The sequence below is a fragment of the Diabrotica undecimpunctata genome, chromosome 4 (assembly GCF_040954645.1).
Source record: "Diabrotica undecimpunctata isolate CICGRU chromosome 4, icDiaUnde3, whole genome shotgun sequence".
In the NCBI taxonomy this organism is placed as follows: Eukaryota; Metazoa; Arthropoda; class Insecta; order Coleoptera; family Chrysomelidae; genus Diabrotica; species Diabrotica undecimpunctata.
Genome location: NC_092806.1, coordinates 91893485 through 91914198, shown reverse-complemented (window position 1 = coordinate 91914198; position 20714 = coordinate 91893485). Strand labels below are relative to the sequence as shown.

At 34.9% G+C, this 20714-nt stretch overlaps 1 protein-coding gene across 2 annotated transcripts in view; it reads left to right on the top strand.

The window, feature by feature from the left end:
• The window catches only part of pds5 (cohesin associated factor B pds5), a 214996-nt gene that overhangs the window by 100203 nt on the left and 94079 nt on the right, over positions 1-20714 (top strand). For both annotated transcript variants that reach the window (XM_072529909.1, XM_072529908.1), the window contains exon 3: positions 1902-2179. In XM_072529909.1, the coding sequence (XP_072386010.1) occupies positions 1902-2179 (278 nt within the window). The remainder of the gene's footprint in view (positions 1-1901; positions 2180-20714) is intronic.

Here is a 20714-nt window from a genome sequence, read left to right as displayed (position 1 = left end):
AACTTTTGCTCCCCATAATCCGAGAGGTGTGGGAAACAACCGCATTCCAGCGGGTTGGAAAAGGGGTAACATTATTAAGCTTCCAAAAAAGGGCAACCTCACATTGTACAAAAATTGGAGAGGAATAACCTTGCTTACCGCAATAAATAAAATCTTCACGACCATCATACTTAAAAGATTAACAAAGATTGAATTTCGAGCTGGTCAAGCAGGCTTTAGACCAGAATCTAAGTTTTCTTTCATGCTGCTTTATGGAAAATTTTAGAGCTAATAAACATCCTGCATTTAATAATTTCCATTATAAAGTCACTGTACATAATTCTGTAATAGTAATAGTCACTGTAATTTGACATACTTGCTGGAGTCAGACAGGGATGCGTGCTTTCTCCGTTTCTTTTTAACGTAGCAGTAGACTATGTTCTCTCTAAGCTAGATCCGACATAAGAGGAATACAATGGACGTTAACTACACGCCGAAGCGATCTGGAATACGCCAACGATATCTGCCTGTTAGGACAAATGTTCCAAGATGTGGCTGATTAATTGGAAACACTTTCCACTGAAGCCAATAAAGTAGGTTTGAAAATCAATATTAGTAAAACAAAATCCATGAGAGTAAATGCAAGAAACAACACGCTATTTACTAGCAACGACATGCAGATTGAAAATGTGGAAAACTTCACGTATCTTGGAAGTGTCATAACAGAAAGTGGAGGTACAGACGAGGATATCTCTTTCGTATGATAATACGAAAAGCTCAACAAACATTCAGCATGCTCAACCCTGTTTGGAGATCTGGCGAATATATAAGGACAAAGATCCGCATATTCCAGTCAAATGTCATGTCTGTTCTACTTTACGGATGTGAAACCTGGAAAGTGACAAAAAATCTTACAGATAAACTGAGGGTCTTTATTAATAAATGTCTACAACAAATTGTTAATATTTTTTGGCCCAACATCATCAGAAACGAAGAGCTACTACACCTGACCGAACAAAAAAGGGTAGAACATCAAATAAAGTCCAGAAAGTGGGGTTGGATTGGTCACACAATCAGAAAAAATAATTCCAGTATTGCAAAGATTGCTCTAGAGTGGAATCCCCAAGGGAAAAGCAAAAGAGGTCGCCCAGTAGAAACTTGGAGAAGATCCATCATGGACGAGATAAGAGGTCAAGGAAAGTCTTGGAAAATGAGGTGAAGGCCTTAGCGCAAAATAGAACCCGATGGCGAGTTTTCACTGAAGCTCTATGCTCCACTTAGGAGTTCAAGAACCTTTTAATTTTATGTCGCATTTCTTTCTGCTCCCTTGCATTTCTTTTGTGTCACTCCTCATCTCTTGAATTTCATTTCTCATTTAATTCATCAACTCTTACAGTTTGTCGATTTTTCATATTTGTTTTGTTTAAATGGTGTTATAGTTGTCTTCTTGCTTATTTCGAAATAATCTCTTTTCCATCCTCATTTCCCCTCCTTTTATTAAAACCTTCATCTGTTGAGTCACTATCCCTGTTAAATTTAATTTAATAATTTAATTTTATGCAATTAAATTTTTAAGGTTAATAAATAATTTACAGTGCCTAAGAGCGGTTCTATTCACTTTTACTTTCTATCGATAAAACCGATTTAGACAAAAAGGACTAGGATCTTTATCTTGTTTCTTCAGTAAATTGTTGAGTAATCTCTAACAAACATGCGTATTCTGCATTTCCAGGAGCTTTCGGCGTTTCTTTATAAGTGTTTTGTAAATAAATAATAATATTCTTTTAATTTATTTTGTATTTGGAACACACTTTAGCGACACAAAAGGAATGTTTAAGAAAAATATTAAACAATACGACATTAATAAAAAATTATTTCACAATCTTTTTTTTCATTTATTATATTATTACCTATTTTTGCAGCTGAAGATTTTCCTGCAGTGATGAACCGTTTAGCTCCAATTTGCAAAGAATTTGCCCAAACTGGAACCCCCAAACAAGCAAAGGGTGCCATTCAATGTATATATAAAAATATGCCTGACTTATATGATATTCTTTTTTCAAATATTTTGGAATCAGTGAAGAATAATTTAACACCTGAATCACCTAATTATAGAACTGCTATAGTTACTCTTGGACATATTGCATTCAATATTCCAGAACGTTATAAAGTTCAAATCAAAAATATAGTATCTAGAAAGGTAAGATATTTTTTTTATTATGCTAACAAAATGTTGAAATACTGGCAACATGAAACACAAAAAAATGCAGAAAGGCGGTTTTAGATTTAATTTCAATGCGGGGCATCTGCCATCCTCTTATACGTATTTCAACCTTATTAGGTATCATCAGAGTGTAATATGCAGTGGCCCTGAATCAAAATTAAATCTCTCCCGTCATAGTACAATAATTAATAATTATTTACAGACGTTACAACGCCATCTAATAGCAACATTTAAAATCCTAAGATTTCCTACTTGGCGAAACTAAATTCAAATTTTTACCACTGCGCTTTCTACAAATTGCAAAGCAGACAGATTGATGAATTAGTCGACAAGGGATTCTACAATTTACATTCCACATGTCGTTTATCACGGCAAAAATTCTTAGTGAATTAGTTTTTAGTACTCGAAACCGAGTAAAGAAATTAAAAAGAAAGATGGTTGTAGATTTAATTTCAATCCAGGTCATCTGCCATCCGCTTATACTTATTTGAAACTTATTAGATATCATCAGAGCGTCATGTGTAAAGCCTCTGAATCGAAATTAAATCTCTCGTCATGGTACAATAATTATAAAAATAAAAGTAATTATTTACAGACGTTACAAGTAGACACATTGATGAATTAGTGGACACGGAAATCACAATTTCAAGTCCATATGTCGTTCATCGCGGCAAATGTTATTAGATGGCGTTGTAACGTCTGTAAATAATTGTTTTTATAATTATTGTACTATGATAGAGAGATTTAATTTCGATTCAGAGCCTCTGCATATGACGCTTTGCTTTGATGATACCTAATAAGGTTAAAATACTTATACGCGGATGGTATATGCCCTGCATTGAAAATAGATCTAAAACCTTGAAACTTGAATTTAAATTCGCCAAGTAGAATTAGCAGTAGTTAGGATTTCTAATTTTGTCAAAAAAAATTTATTTAACTCATAGACTGTCATCTTTACCGCCGAATACTAACTGCCATACCTGTAGCACAGAATGAAATGTATGGCGTATAATGGAAATAGTGTTAGTTGTGTTTTTTGTTTTTCTTTTCAGGTATACATATACCGCCATGTACTTGGCGGTACAACTTTAAATTTTTTTATATATTTTTTAATTGCAGAAGCATTTAAGAATTATTTTGTACTGGTAGCAAGTTGTATACTGCGTTGCAACTTTTAAGAGATGGAATTTAGGATGTTAGGTACATGCATCTGTATTCAATTTTGTTAAGAAAAGTAAATAAATAAGAATGTGCAGACTTACCAATAATACTTAATTATTCTTTCGTCAAACTCCATACTCATCATCAGTGGTACTAGACTAGAGCCTAGTCGAGTCTCTACCTTTCTTAGTCTGTATCAGAAATCGCACCTGTTCATTACCAACCGTTGCCAATTTGTCGCTTCAATCTTCCTCGCGTTTTCGCGTACATTATCTTTTTATCTCAATCTTGGCCTGCTCCCATTTCTATACCACACAGGCATTTATAATGTCTTGGAGGGTAGTTTTCATTCGCTCTTGACAGGTGATCAAGGTTATCTCACCTTCTAGAACACGTTTTCACAAAGTGAAAGGAAGGAACGTCCATCATACACTTGTTCACCCTGTTCAACATTTCTTTATTGTATCATAAGTATTAAAGATAGTTTCAATTAAACAATAAATGTCCTCAAAACAAATCGAAATAATAAATTTGTTTCTCAATTTAAATAATAATGATAATAATAATAATTAACGATTGTATAATAACAGATGTATACGAAAATATTTGGGAGATACTCCAGCGTACCAAGTCACCTAGGGCTCGATAACACGGAAAGAGTCCCATCAGAGCTCAATCTTTTTGATACCGTAGGTATCTGGTATGAGTGAATTTTCCCTTAGAGGGAGTGTGATCCGTATGGCTAAATCTGGATAGATAATTAATGAACTTGCCATTTTACATTTGCAAAAGTAAGTTTATAAATATTAGATAGATATTAGATAGTTAGATAAGTAATTTACTAAAATTACTTATCTAACACTAATTTAAAAATAATATTTAAAAAATATGAACAAATATATAACAAATAACAATGAATATGAATAAATAACATAAAATCGTATAAATTTCACCCAGCCATAACAGGTCACCTCTTAGATTAGTGATTTGTTAGAATTCTCTATAATTTAGGAAGATTAGTATTGAAGAAATCACCATCTACATTTTTTGCGTTCAGACTTGCTTTCCAGTCTACCCATTCTGGATATAGAATGTATACTATTTAAACAGTAGTTTGTCCTATGAAACTTTCTTGGCAAATAGTTTATGCTCTCTTGTTAATCTCTGAGGAACTCTCATATTAATGCTATTAAGCAATTCTGTCTATTAAAATTACTGTTGATGCTAATAGAAACAAACTTTTGACGACAGAAATGGATTATCTGAGACGAAGCTGCGGTAGATCGAAACTGGAGAGAGTTAGAAACGAACAAATAAGAAACGAAATGAAAATGGAGAGAAATATCAATGATGACATAGAAAGAAAACAATTAATCTGGTTCGGACATGTTAAAAGAATGCCAGAGTACAGATGGCCTAGGAGAGTACTGGAATGGATCCCTCCTGAAAGAAGAAAGAGAGGACGACCACGGAGAAGTTGGCGCAACGATATTAATGAAGCAATGGCGGCAAGAGACTTAGAAGAGGCAACTGCATATGACAGAAAAAGATGGAAATTGGGGGCGGAGAAGCGGCGACAGCCGTAATAAATCCGTTATTATATATATATAAAATTACTGTTGATAATTTTATATAGTGTGTAAAAGCCAAATGGAATAAATTCATTATTTAGGTTACTGTACATATTTATAAAAAATCCCGAAACACGTCAAATTTAAATTATAACTTGACATTTTTTAACGTGAAAATGCAACCCGTACCTTCAACCCCCTTAGAATGACAGGTACAACCCCCAATTTTTAAAATAGGAAGTATAGGCTTGTGATATATTGTTTGAAAGGTCTTTTCATTCTCCATTCAAAAATGTTGTCGCTTTCAAGTTTATTAAGATTAATTAAGATAAAATAAATTAAAATCATGTGGTTACCGAAATTCGCTACAATACAGTCAAAAACTAAAATGTAATGCAAAACGTAATAAAATGTAGAACACGAAAAAGAACTATGAATGTTAATAAAGTAGATGTTCAAAATGTTCACCGCGAACGTCTTGGCAACATCCTAATCTCAAATAAAACTGTCTTCTAACATTATTTAACATAACAGACGTGATCGACCTAATCGCAAGCGTTATTTGTTCTTTTAAATCATTTAAATCAGAAGGTTTAGTTTTGTACACATGGCTCTTCACATATCCCCATAAAAAGAAATCTAATAATGTAAGATCAGGTGATAGCGCTGGCCATTCAATCGATCCTCGCCTCCCTATCCACCGATTGGGAAATATTGTATCGAGGTACTGCCGGACATTGTGGTGGTGCTCCATCCTGCTGAAACCATATCGTATTCGCTGGAACTTGAGGGTTTCCTGGATCAGGATATAAATTTGCCAACGTTGGAATGACATCATTTTGAAGTAGTGCCAAATAATTGTTGCCATTCAAGTTGCCCTCAATGAAAAAGGGACCAATGATATTGTTTCCTACAATCCCTGCCCAAACATTAACCTTTTGAGGGTATTGAGTGTGTTCTTCTCTCATCCAGTGAGGATTTTCCGTGGCCCAGTAGCGGCAATTTTGCCGATTAGCATGACCGTTAAGTGAAAAAGTACACTCATCAGAAAACATAACGTCTTCTAATTGGATAATATTGTTATCCAACATGTCCATCATTTGCTCACAAAAAAAAGTTCTCCTATCAAAATCGTCTTCCATGAGCTCCTGAGTAGGTATCATCTTATAGGGATGCAATTTATTTTCTTTTAATATGTTTACTATCGATGTATGGCTAGCATTGAATGTAGTGGATGTCTGTCTACTCGATGTATGTGGATTTTCCTGAAACTCAAGCAACACATCTAATTTGAGTTCATCACTCAGTGCATTGGCAGCTGCTTTTTTTATCTGCCTTACATGACCAAACTCGCGAAACTGCTTCTCTATTTTACTTATTGTTCCTTGGGATATAGATGGTAAATTAGGAAATTTCTCATGAAATAGGCGAGTTACTTACTGTTGTGTTCGGCTGTTATCTCCGTAACCAATCATTTGTAAAACTGTTATTTTATGCATTTCCGTTAATCTAACCATTTTTCAGAATTGAATTGAACGAACTTTTTACTTAAATTAAAATACTGACAACTTAAATAAAACAATTTACTAATGCGTGTTAAAATAACGTTGCCACGGAAATTCTTTAAAGTTTTTTAATGTTTACCATCTAAAAACCACATTGCTATGGTTTTTGTTCACTTTCTCATTATCAAGACCTAAACGGGAAATAAGTTTTGAGTATATTTTAGCGAATTTCGGTAACCACATTTTAATTTATTTTATCTTAATTAATCTTAATGAACTTGAAAGCGACAACATTTTTGAATGGAGAATGAAAAGACCTTTCAAACGATATATCACAAGCCTATACTTCCTATTTTAAAAATTTGGTTTTGTACCTGTCATTCTAAGGGAGTGAAGGTAGGGGTTGCATTTTCACGTTAAAGAATGTCAAGTTATAATTTAAATGTGACGTGTTTCGGGATTTTTTATAAATATGTACAGTAACCGAAATAATGAATTTATTCCATTTGGCTTTTACACACTGTATAATGTTATATCAAACTGAGTTCTCCTAACTTTTAAATGTGGTAAATTTAATTTATTGTAATGAGTTTACTATCTTTATTTACAATCTTTTAATTTATTATTAAAATGTGCTAACACTGAACTTATTTATTTATTTACATTATATTTTATAATGTATTATAGTCTTTTACACATATTCTTATTGACAAAAAGAAACACAATATTAATTTATTTTACAATTCACGCGATACAATAGTTTATTTTAGACCAAACTTTAAAATCTAACTTGTATTTATACGGTTCGGTCTGCACCGAAACGTCGCTAAAATTTTCTACCGATATCTCCACGTAACAGTATAGTTCTCTTGGAACTTCATCAAAACCCTCTGAACACCAATTCTTTTTCTCGATCTTTTGGCCAGTTATTTGGCTACGTTAGGTTGGGAGACAGTGGTGTCACATGGCCCACTCCTTAAGAGATGGAACTGGAACTGGATGCTGGTATCGGCAACTGGACCCTCTTTTACAACTCCCAGTTGCATAAAAGTGACAAGAGACGGTTTTTGTCTTTGCACCAGTAACTATGCGGATTGCAACAGACTAGTACCTGGACTTCGGTGTCTTTGAAGATCTCCTCCACCGTATATCGGACAATCTTCCAATCTAATTAGTGGCAATCTATCTTTGACATGGCTAACTTTTACACGTTTGTCTCCAGTACGTGCTCTCTCAACTGAAGTAATGCTTCTCATACATCTTGGTAGGTAGGTTGGTCATGGGCAGTGTCATGAGCAAACTTCCTTCGAAAGGTAAATGCCAAACCTTGGGCGCCTTTAATACTGTCCGAGGTGGTATGGGTTAGTTACCAGTCATCTGGAAGTGCGAGTAGATCTTCCTGTTCTTCTGTGGTAACACCATATATCACTTTACCGGTACCTCTAGGCATCACCATGAATTCCTTAAACGTGAGGTCAGACACTTCTTGGACTTGGTTTACTTCCACTTCTTCATCTACGTCGTGGTTTCCTTCGAATGACGTCAGCCGGTTATGGTGTACTATCATCGGTTTTCCACTCGGAATCTTGCTTATTCGGTAGATAACATCGTTAATCTTCTTCATAATGAGGTATGGACCTTCCCAGAACTGCTGCAACTTGAGAGAACAACACTTTCGCTTCTTTTGATTGTAAAGCCAAACTTTGCCGTTTAACAACATCCCTTTTTGGCTTAGGTATCATACAGTTTCTTCATTCGGTCGCTAGCTAGAAGAGGGGAACGGGCCAACTCGTGTATATCGTCCATTATCTTCGCAACTCGTTCACGTAATCTTCATCAGCTACATCTTCTCCAGGTAGACATCCAAACTCTAGTTCACAAGGTAGTCGCATCTCGCGTCCGAATAGCACTTTATAATAGCTGCTGTTTGACCCGTTTATTCATTAACAGCGGATCTGTAGGCCATTGCGAAGAACGGAAGGTATTGGTCCCAGTCTCGCTGATGAAAGGACACCATTTTTTGTCAAATACTTGCCGACTGTCTTATTCATCTGCTCTACCATTCCATTTGATTGTGGGTGATAGGCTGTAGTTCTTGTTTTGTTCGTACCTAGTCTATCACAGATTTCCTGGAATAGATCGCTTTCGAAGTTCCTTTCTTGTTCACTATGGATTTACAAAGGCACTCCAAATCGTCTGATATACTCTTTGATCAACATATCTGCTACAGTGGTGGCCTTCTGGTCTGGAATTGCGTAGATCTCGACCTACTTTGTGAAGTAATCCATTACGACCAACATATATTTGCCTCTATTTTCACTTTCTGGTTATGGCCCAGCCTCATAGGTTTCTTTTTCGATAAGGTCCGTTACTCGTAGTACAGGTAGTACATTTCTTACACCCATCCTTTACATCGTCAGAACTATTCATCCAATAAAACTGTTTCTGAATTCTCTGAAGGGTTTTCTTCACACCGAGATGCCCTCCTGATGAACTGTCGTGTAACTGACGAAGTACTTCGGCTATTCTGCTCTTTGGAATCACCAACTGTCTTCTCTTTCCGCTGGGCCCAATACGTCTTAACTACTGAGCATAGGCTTGATATTTCTTGCCAAGGTGGTCGACGGTTTCCTTCTTTCCATTTTAATTTTCTGTAAAACTGGATCTTTCTCTTGTTCTTCTCTAATTTTAGTAGGCGTCCACTCGTCGTCAACCACTGTTGTTCTTATTAGTGCTGCTTCTTTGGATTCTGTTTTGTTGCAGTGGAAACACTCTGCTGGGCACGGCCTTCTAGAAAGAGAATCAGCTTTTCTTTGGCTAACTCCAGCCCGATGCTCAATCTTGAAATCGCATTCCTGGAGTCGTTCAATCCATCTGGCTATCTGGATTCTTAAACTGCATTAACCACTTAAGGACAGCATGGTTGGTTCGAATTAAAACCTTCCTTCCATAGAGGTACTTAGAAGTGTTCTAATGATTTCACTACTGCTTGAAGTTCTCTTCTGGTGACGCAAGAATTCGCAGGATTTGAAAGTACTTTACTAAAATATCCAAGGACTCGCTCTTGTGTTCCCTGAATCTGAGATAGCACTCCTCCAATTCCCCCATTACTTATCTGTACCTAAGATAAACTCTCCTGGCAGATCCTAAATATCCTAATATTCGTGCTGTAAATAAATGCTTCTTCAATGTTTCAAAAGCAGTTTGACAATCTCCATCAAAGCAGTATTCTCTTGCTTCCTCTGTAAGTGACGTCTAAATAAGGAGTTAGAAATTATGAACAGCATAAAAAGAAGAAAACTAGAATATTTGGGTCACATAACCAGAGGAGAAAAATATGAGCAGCTGAGAATTATTATGCAAGGAAGGATCCAAGGAAGAAGACGCATCTCCTGGCTGAAAAACCTTAGAGAATGGTTTAACTGTAGTTCACTACAACTTTTCAGAGCAGCAGCCAACAAAGTGACCATAGCCGTTATGATATCCAACCTCCGATATGAGATGGAACTTTAAGAAGGAGAAGCAAACTTCTTAATAAACCTTCGATAGTAAGTACATATCCCAAGCAAACTTCTCACTGTATGTTTGTCAGACATTCCTTAATGGAATCGTTTTTCCCTTATACACAGCTACTCCTTCTTTACTGACTATATGACCCAGATAATTGACTTAACTTTGAAATAGCTAGCACTTTTTGGGGTTTAACATCAATTGGACAGCTTTAAGTCGATTAAAAACGTTTTCTAAATTTATCATATGGTCCTCAAAAGTCTCTAAATTATGTCATCTAAATAATCTAGATCCTGTGGTGAAGGCTATCTTCTCTTTCTCTACTGGGTCCATTTCTACCTGCCAGTATCCAGACTTCATATCCAAATAGAAAACAAAATTTACTTCCAGCCAATGTATCCAACGTGTCATCGATCCGAGGTAGAGGATAACTACCTTTCTTGGTAACATTGTTCAACAAACGGTAGTCCACATAGAACCTCGTCCTCGACCTTGACCAGGACTACCGGAGAGATCCATAGACTGGTAGAGGGCTCTTTCTTTATTTCCTGAACAGGGTAGTTCTTCCCGTCTTTCATCCTTTCGGTACGAAAATATTACGATACTGCCAAAGAAATTCCCTTAATTTCCTTTTCTCCACCTGATTTAGAGACTGGCAAGCAACTGCAACCATTTGGTTGAATTTTTCGTTGAAATTATCGGGTGTTGTCCGACGAATTATGGACGTTACTGGTACACAGTTTCTTAAATAGGAGGTTTGTTTCTTTCTTGATGCTCACTGGCTAGTCATTGACATTGATAAGTCTTACAGAAATTTCTTTATCAGAAGTCTTCCTACCAATTCTTCTTAATCTTATTCTTAAAATCCAATTGAAATCCATGCAAATTCATTACGTCCATTCCTAATATAACATCCTTTTCGATGTCAGCAACTATGGCAGTATGGACGAACTTTTCTGCTTCAATTCCTAACTGTATCTGGATTTCTCTATGGATGTTGGCATTTTCACTTGTGGCGGTCCGCAGTCGCAACCTCGTTGGTAAAAGTTTCTTACGGATGTATATAACTGTCGGGCGTATAATGTTCCTGATCGCCCCGATATCCACCAACAATGTATGCTGTTTACTATTTATTTCTCCATCTACATATACACTATCTTCAAGATCTAGCTTCGTTGTATTTATACGGTTCAGCTCTGCATCGAAACGTCGCTGGAATTTTCTACCGATATCTCCTTGTAACGGTATAGTTCTCTTGGAACTTCATCGAAACCCTCTGAACACCGGTTCTTTTTCTTGGTCTTTCGGGTAGTTTCTGGCGACGCTGCGTCTACGTTCTATGTTAGGTTGGGAGACAGTGGCGTAACATTATTATATAAGGATTCATAGTCAGTATCATCTGTTGATGTTGCAACATACTTCGGGCTGGTAGGGATAGTGAGGATGCCCAGAAGTTGGGTATAACTTGGGGTAGCATAAAAGTTGGCCCAATGGGAACGTTTAATCTTGAAACTAAAAGAGAAATGAAGAATTCCAGGTCCAAGCATGTTCACTTTGCAAACCGGCACTCAGGTGTTTAGAAGGACACAACGGCGAGCTTTGGGACGTGGGTCTATATCTAAAAAAGGGGATTATGAGGTCTAAAAAAAATTGAAAATTGAAACGTACCAAATGAAACGAAAGTAGACAAAATTTGGTAGTAAATGAAAAGTAAAAATAAAGGGCGCCACTTTATCTTTTTTCGAGGGACTATGAAAACTTGATATTTTACATATTAGAAGATTGGTTTAAGAAAGATACAAAAAATAGACAAATATTCTAAACCTGTCTTTAAAACCAATATGCATACGTAGTCAAAAAAAGACAAACAATTACGCTTACCTTATATGGTCGCTCTACATTCCTGTCAGAATTATTCTATTATTTCCCAAAAGAAAGAAAGATTTAGGGACATTAAACAGTACACATTTGTAGTCAACCAGCTGTTTTTATTATTAGCTGTAACATAAATTTAACTGGACTTAATCGGTCACATCTTACAAACAAATGCCCATTTCAAATTAATACCTTTTTATATGTTTACTAACTTCTCTCGATGACCTGGTAAAATTGGTAAAAATATTTGTATTAAAGATGATCTCAATAAAAAAATATTTTAAAAAAAGTAAAATTAAAATTTATCCTGGTCATTGGCATATGCAGTTATCATAATTTACGCTTCGTATAATGTACGTAAAAATTTTGTGTTGTATATAAAAAACAAAGGTTATTCAAAAATACTAAAAACATAGGGACATACCCTATAAAAAAAAACGAAGCACTGCACCGTTGAAAAACTTCCTAGTACATATGAAAAAAAAAAATAAAAATAACAACAGACATGTTTTCTTTTTTCACCATCAGAAAATATTCAACATTGTGATTGAATCTGCTGTGGCAGGTTATAAAAAAAGGTAAAAACAGATCAGACATTTCAGATAATATCTTTCCCAGTCTGTACCGCCAAAGTATATGTGCCGCGAACAACCAACCTTTCTCTTTGCTCCCTAGACAAAGAGTGACGCCGGAAAAAAATATTTCTCAACGAGAATGAATAAAAAATCCCGCTAAGAGGAATATTTTTCTTATGTGTAGTATAAATATTTGCCAATTGTTGATCTATCCTTATTCAAAACTCCGCAATTATTTTAAAATTTCTATAGGCGAAACAGAGAAAAGACCAAGTGAAGAGCGAGGCAGTAAATAAATAATCTTGGAAGTGATACTTTACTAATATAAACAGACTCTTAAAGTTTGTTTAGTTTAATATTTTAAAACGCCATAAGATAAAAACTATATCGATTTTTATAATATACAGGATAAAAAGAAAATGCTACAAGTTCCTACTTAAGGTTGATCTGCACCCCCCAAAAGACACACAACAAATTCAAAAAATTTGAAAAAAATTGAGAAGGTATATGTGACAACTAGAAGTATTTTGACAAATTTTGAGCAAACTTCATGTTTTCGTTTTAGAAAAAACTCTAAAAAACTACTTTTTTCCAAGTATAAAGCGGGAAAACCAGACATACAATTTTGTTAATTTTCTTACAACATATAGATATAACCCTAAGAAATACTTATGACTTTTTTGAAACTTTTTGAATTTACAGTTTTGTCACAATGGGAAAAAATAATATGTTTCGGCTTACAATAAAGCTACCGGTAAGAAACCGGAAAAAATTTTAATAACAATATATATAAAACTGTAAAAGTGGAAAATATTTGCAATAGAACGTTGAATATTTTTTCCTAAACATATGAAAAATCTCGTTAAACAAGAATTATACTTGAACTGCCGCCATCAAATCTTATACTAGAGAGATGGCTCCATCTCAAACGTTGGTAGTATTTATCATCGATAGATTGCATTACTTTCGGCCTCGAAACGCTTCAAGCGAATCGTCATACTAACAGGGTTGCCATATCAATTATTTTGTACAACACTTTGGCAGATTACAATAAGAGTGGTATCGGTTTGAATGAATTTTATCTGGCCTGCTGAAACTTACAGAATAATATATGTTAATTATTTTAGTATTTATAAACAATAGTGTTGCTTGCATAACGTATTAGTGGTAATTTTTATATAAGTATAAGCATTAGTTTTTCTTAAGAAATTCACATTTGTCAACTTGTATTTTAAATCTTGTTTCCCTTAATTTGTCAAACATTTTCTTAAGATTTACCATGTTTCTAAAGAGAGGTTGAAAATGTCCATGTAGACTAGATATATTTCGCCTGTAAGTCTTTTTAGTACGTTCTCCATTACTCTCTGGAATGTTGAGGGTGCATTTTTGAGTCCGAATGGCATTCTCAGGTATTTATAGTGGCCATTTTCAACGTTAAATGCAGTCTTCTAAATATCTTCTTTCTTCATTTCAATTTGATGGAATCCACTGGCTACATCTGGGTGGAAAAGTATTGGCAGCCTCCTAGTTTGTCCAGAATGTCTGTTATATTTGTAATTGGATATAGATCATCGATGGTTTTCTCGTTCACCTTCCTGTAGTCGACAACTATTCGCCATTTAATTTTTCTTGGGACATCTGGTTTCTTTGGAATGACCCACATTGGGGATGACCAGGGCAATTGATTAGGTTTGATGATTTCTTGATCGATCATCCTTATGGATGTGTGGATACCGATTTGACTTGGTGTAAACCGGAACTTCACCTCTTGTTCGTATATGGTGTTTTATTTGGTTAGTAAATGTTAACTGACTGTCTGAATGATGAAATATGCATGATGCAAACTTCCTGCACTGTCGTCTTCGGTGAGATTCTCCTTTTGTATTAAAATGATCGGTTCTTAGGAAAGGATTGACATCTCTTAAATTTATTGATTGACTTTTGATGGGATCAGTTATTACTACTTGAATATATTCATCGGTGTTATTGACTAGTTCGGTCCAGGCAAGTTGATTACATGCGACGGAGAGAGTTTCTCTTAGGATGGCACCTTCGACTTCTTGTCTTGGGATGACGATTTTACCTGATGTTTCTTTTACTGGCAATTTGACTTGTATAATTGTGTAGGGCTCTGGTGGACTGTATAGAATTGGGTTTCATTTGTGACATAGTAATTAATAGGAAGAATAGAATACGTTGTAGTAAGAGTAGCTTGGGTAAAATCGAGATTTGCTTTCAGAAGCCTTACGATTAAGACCATTAAATGTCTTGTGAACTTTGAAAAGATAAAATTTTAAGTTACTATCCGAGTTAAATTCGGAAAAAATGGAATTTCTACACAATAATCTTCTGAATGATTCTAAAAAATTGATGTAGCAAGTGGTTCATATTTAATATTATTTTTGTAGAATTTATTGGCTATATCAGGATTAAGGAAAGATTTAGTGGCTCTTGTATCAACAAGAAGTTTAAGAGGGGGATTTTGAATTTTGATGTAAGAAAGCTCTTTTTTGTCAGCAAAGAAATGCAATTCTACTAAGTTTCTTTTTGAAATCTTAGAAAATTTACATCTTCGTCCTCATATTCTGGGATTTTTTGTTCATAGTAAGAGTAATCTGGGTATTCGTCTATATACCTTCGTCATAATTGCTCTTGTTGTTCGATATTAAAGAGCTCTTCTACCGTGAATCGGTGGCTGGCTGTTTGTTGAAAGCGGAAGTTTCTTTGAGATTTTGTTCTATTGCCGGTTTGGCTTGTGAATACGCTTATCGGTGTTGGCTTATATGATTGATATGGATCTGGTTTATGAAAATTGGGTTGGTTAGTTGTAGAATTTTGTGCATATTGAGTGATTTGTTGATTTTGTTGGAATCTAGGAGGTTGAAATGTACCTCTTGGATTATTGTTGAATGGCTGTTCAAAACGAACAGAATATTGTTATCATCGACTCTGTCATTTCTAACCAAGCATATAGCAAAAAACGGAATCTCTTTACTGCTTTCATCGACTACAAGAAAGCGTTTGATTCAGTGCCACATGAATGGCTTAAAATACCTGGTGAAAACAATATCGAAACTGAAAATATTGCAATCAACCGGGGCCTATTTCAAGGAGATTCGTTGAGCCCACTGTGCTTTTGTCTAGCGATGAACCCTCTATACCAGATACTGAACTCAACTGACACAGATTTTAGAATCAAAAATAACACTACTGTTGTTGCAAAGCTTAATCATCCATTGTATATGGATGATTTAAAGCAGAGTTTCCCAAACTTATCTAAACGGCGACCCCTTTTTGCTAAAAAATTAGTTCGCGACCCCCCAATTTCCCCCGACTCACTTATTCAATATTATTTGACAGAAATAGCTTGCCTAATTTACAATTATCTGATGGTTTCTCAAATTTAATTTTACTTTACTGTTTAAGTTTAAATCAAAAACAATTATTTTATTTTAATACAATTATTTTAATGATTGCGATCTGTCCCACTAGTAATTAGTAGTAGGTACTTCTGCCAGAATAGCATTTACAATAAAAATAAACAATAAGAAGTTGACTGCACATTGTACACCGCGACATATTAGCTTGTGTCTACATCCATAATAATCGCGAAAGCGCTCGCTACTAGATGGCACTCTGGAACGTTCTCGTAGCCTCGTTTTGGCTTTATATAAGCGGCGATGCGCAACGAAACCTCAGTTCGAATCCAAACAGCCTATGGTGGCGAACGCGGTGTTGAGTAATGAGTAAATATTTTACGACTTACGTATTCCCGTTTACGTATTTACGTCTACGATAAATTATAAATTATGGATAAGTTTTTAAAAAGAAGTGCAGAACCATCTACGTCTGAAAGTGGCAGTAGCAGCAATAAAAAGAAAACAGATTCTACATTGATGAATATCTTAAATATGGTTTCACCGTTATTTCCAATAAACCACAATGTGTTATTTGTGGACAAGTCTTGTCAAAAGAAAGCATGAAGCCATCAAAGTTACTTCGACATTTAAATAGCAAACATCCAGATAAAAAAGACAAGCCTGTAGAATTCTTTGAAAGAAAGCTGAACGTCCTTCACAAACAGCAAGACAGTTTTCCCTTGGCAACCACTACTAATGAAAAAGCATTATTAGCAAGTTATAAAGTTGCTTATCGTGTTGCCAAAACTAGTAATCCGCACACAATTGCTGAAAATTTGATTTTTCCAGCAGCTGTTGAAATGGTACATATAATGTGTGGGGAAAGAGAGGCTGCAAAATGAAATACAATACCTCTGTCAAATAATACTATCCAAAGAAGAATTAGTGATATGGAAGAAGATATTCAAGCGCAAGTTGTGAAAAATCTTAATAAATGCACGTACTTCTCTCTTCAAATGGACGAATCCACAGATATATCTAACTGTGCCCAATTCATTACGTTTGTAAGATATGATACAAATAATGGCATTCAAGAAGATATTTTATTTTGTTCCCCATTGGAGACCAATACCACTGGAAAATGTTTACTCGACACTTTTGTGAAACGTACAAGTAAATGTGATATTGACTGGGGTAAATGTATTGCTATATGCACAGATGGCGCTAAAGCTATGACAGGACATAAATCTGGTCTTGCGTCAAATTACAAGAAATAATGCCTAATGCCAAATGGAGACATTGTTTTTTACATCGAGAAGCTCTTGCGTCCAAAGCTTTACCTCCTGAAATGGACTGTGTTATGAAAACCATCATTAAAGTTGTAAATTCCATTAAAGGAAAAGCTTTGCAGACCCGTATTTTTGGAAAAATTTGCGAAGACATTGGTGCTTTATTTGAAAATCTTCTCTATCACACCGACGTAAGGTGGCTTTCAAGGGGCAACGTCTTAAAAAGAGTATTTCACCTAAGAGCAGAGCTTTTAATGTATTTGAAAGATGAGAAGTCCCCATATGAAAATCAATTTTCCGATCCTATTTGGCTTCAGAAACTAGGTTTCCTTGCTGATATTTTCGAGCAATTAAATATTTTGAACAGTAATTTACAAGGTCGCGACATTAATATAATTACAGCCACAGATAAAATTACCTGGTCGACCTCATTTGGCAAAAAACAACTCGATTCACTCCAGTGCCTTCAGGAAATTATGGAAAATGTATTCAATGACAGTGCTACAAATTTTGAACAAGTTTTTGCTGACATGCATGTTACTTTGCTCAATTTAAAACAACAGCTATGTGATTATTTCCCCGAAGAAATTCAAAACAGTTACGACAGTTGAAGATGGATACTAAATCCGTTTTTAGCCGATTCCTTTCAGCATGTTGAAATACCAATAAACATGAAAGAAAAACTTATTGAAATATCAAGTGATGGAATGTTGAAGCTCCAATTTTTTTCCCAGAACTCGGACCAATTTTGGACTGAAAAGATGCAGGAATACCCCCAGTTGGCGAGTGAAGCTGTAAAATGTTTGGTTCCATTTGTAACATCATATTTGTGTGAGTTAAGTTTCTCGTCTATGACTACCATTAAAACAAGAGTTAGAAATCGTCTCATACTTGAAAATGATATAATTGTGTGTACAATACATAGCCTAGATTTGAAAGATTAGTTTCACAGAAACAGGTGCATAGCTCTCGTTAAGATTATAATATTTGACTTTGTTTTACTCTTTTATTTTTACGGACTTTAATATTTAGTTTTATATTTCGTCTGATAATTAATTGTTAATTTCTATTTACGGCGTTGTTAATATAAAAATACATGATCTAACAAAGTGGTGCTTTTGTCTTATTTTGGAAATGTTCGGCGACCCCCCTAGTACCTCATGGCGACCCCCCAGGGTCGCCACAAGGTGTACTTTTTTGATTTGAAGTAAGAATACCTTTTTTGTGTAGAATTCAATGTTATTTCATGTTTTTTTAACGTTTTTACAGCGCGGACAAAAAAATTATGGCCACATTATTGAACCAATGTTATAGTAGGTGGCGCCACCTAGTGTCAATGGTAAAACTAATATCATTTTCATATTAAGCATACTAAATAATAGCAAGATACCAAATTTCAATTAAATCGGTTAAATAGTTTTCAATATAACCCTAAAAATAATATAAAAAAAATAATAATGAATCACCCTGTAGAACGAAAACTAGCAACATTTTGCCTAAGCAATTTGAGCTCAAACGCTTTATTTTGATGTCAGCTATCACCTATTAGCTAATGTCCAATTAATTATGGGACATCCTGTTCTTTTTCGACAAGAAAAAGCATCAGGGACACCCTGTTCTTTTTCAACAAGAAAAAGCATCAATGGAATGATCTTAAATGATCTGTACCACATTGTACATATGTACCACTTCTTAAGTTATTGACATAGTACCAAGTGAATTCAAGAGTACCAAGTATTACGAGCATACCAAGAGCCGCAGAGTCCCTCTATATTGCAAAACGGGATGTGGCACTCCAGGTCTGACGGAGAAAAGGAAGCATAGCTTTCTTATTGTCTACGCACGGAGCGATGGTTTTTGAATGTAATTTATTTTATTTTTTGTTATTTTGTATTATTTTTTATTTTATTTTATTTTTTTTTATTTATTAATTTTTTACACCTTTTATATTTATTTTATTTTATTTTTTTTTAATTTATTTTTTTTATTTATTTTATGAGAAACGCGATAAGAGTGAGGCAGAACATGTCTATGAAAGGAAGTGCTATGAGCCAAGATAGAAACTTAGGATAAATTTAATTAGGAAAGCGGAGCCCACGTAGGAATAAAGGCAAAGAGACTGATAATAATTCGGTTCTCTATTTTAATAATCGACTCGACTCCATAATCAAGTGACACTTTCTACCATTGTGAATGTAATTCCATTTTGTTTAAAAATCTGAAATAAAGTAGTTTTAAGGCTGTTTTAAGTAATTGTTTTAGTTACAAGTTCACACACCAGCTTGTTTAAACTGTGTAAATTGTTTTTGGCATAGTCTGATAAGAACTGCTATATTTTCATAGTTTTTGTCTTTTGGGTCTTTACAATTTTATGGACTGTGTGAAACTAGAAAACTTAAAAGGCTATTCATTTGATGGCCTTAACAGTTCCCTAACGAGATCTAAAAATTAATAAGTTATTTCTAAATTTTGAAATTTTAAATTTTTATATTATAAAAAAATCAAAAACGACTTCTTATTTTTCCTTATTATTTTCTCGACTTCGACTGAGTGCATGTTTCCTTTTGGTTAAGTCAACCTTCCCTAAGTCAATACTTAAAATACGGGAAACAATTATCCGAAGTTTATGATTTAGGAATCACAATGTTTAACATCACAAATTCTAAAAATATACTACATATTGAAAATAATCGTTTTAGTATCCCTCACTTCGATCCTGTTAGAAATTGAAGGTATTTCGAAATACAAAACTACACTACCTAAAGTATATATAATGTAAATCTTTGTTATTAAATTGTTGTATCATGGCTTTTTAGTACAGGTAGACAAAGTTGTGTGATTGTCTATATACTAAAATTTGCAACGCATTAAACATTTAAAAGTTGGTATTTATAATTTAGTATGTCTTTAATTAAGCGCTTGTCTTAAAATTTAAATAAAACAAACAACAAAGTGTGTGAAATTTTTCATTCGTTTAAAACACCTTCGATGCTATTATGTATCGAATATAATATTCGTGGCTTCGCTGAGTGAAGCACATCCAAAATGTCCAATTTTCCATGACTCTGGCGCATTTAATAGGGCTGAATTTGCGACTTAAGGAAAACCTCACAAGAAAGAGTCTAACGAAGTCAAATCGCACGATCTTGTGGCCCGTGCAGAATGTCCAATGTGGCCTGAACTGTATGGCGTGTCCTGTTAAAACCAGCAAAATTCGGCAAGTTGTGGTCTGTGAAAGGCCGAGTTCTTGTAAGTGACATGAAATCGACTGCCTCTCACTCTCCTTCACTCACGGACTGCGTAAAGGACGATGTTTTGGGCAGATCTTGCGTTTCGTCGGCGTACGGGTGTTAGATGATTGTTTACTGAACCAGTGGACTCAAATTTTTCCGCTACACTGCGAATAGTTCTCTCGATACCCTCAAAAAGAGTACCCATTTTAATAATAACAATTTTATCATTTTCACATGTTGTACACTATATCCATCCATAATGATGTGGCAACAGACTGAATAAATGAGTAGCTTCGTTTTTTTATTTTGGCCATTTCAGTGAATATGGATTGAGATAATAGGCCCTTGAGTGAAAAGAACAACGGGAAGAAGTGGAAACATTTTTTGTGATCCATAAAATAGCGAAGTCATCGAAGATTCTGACAGTGACGAT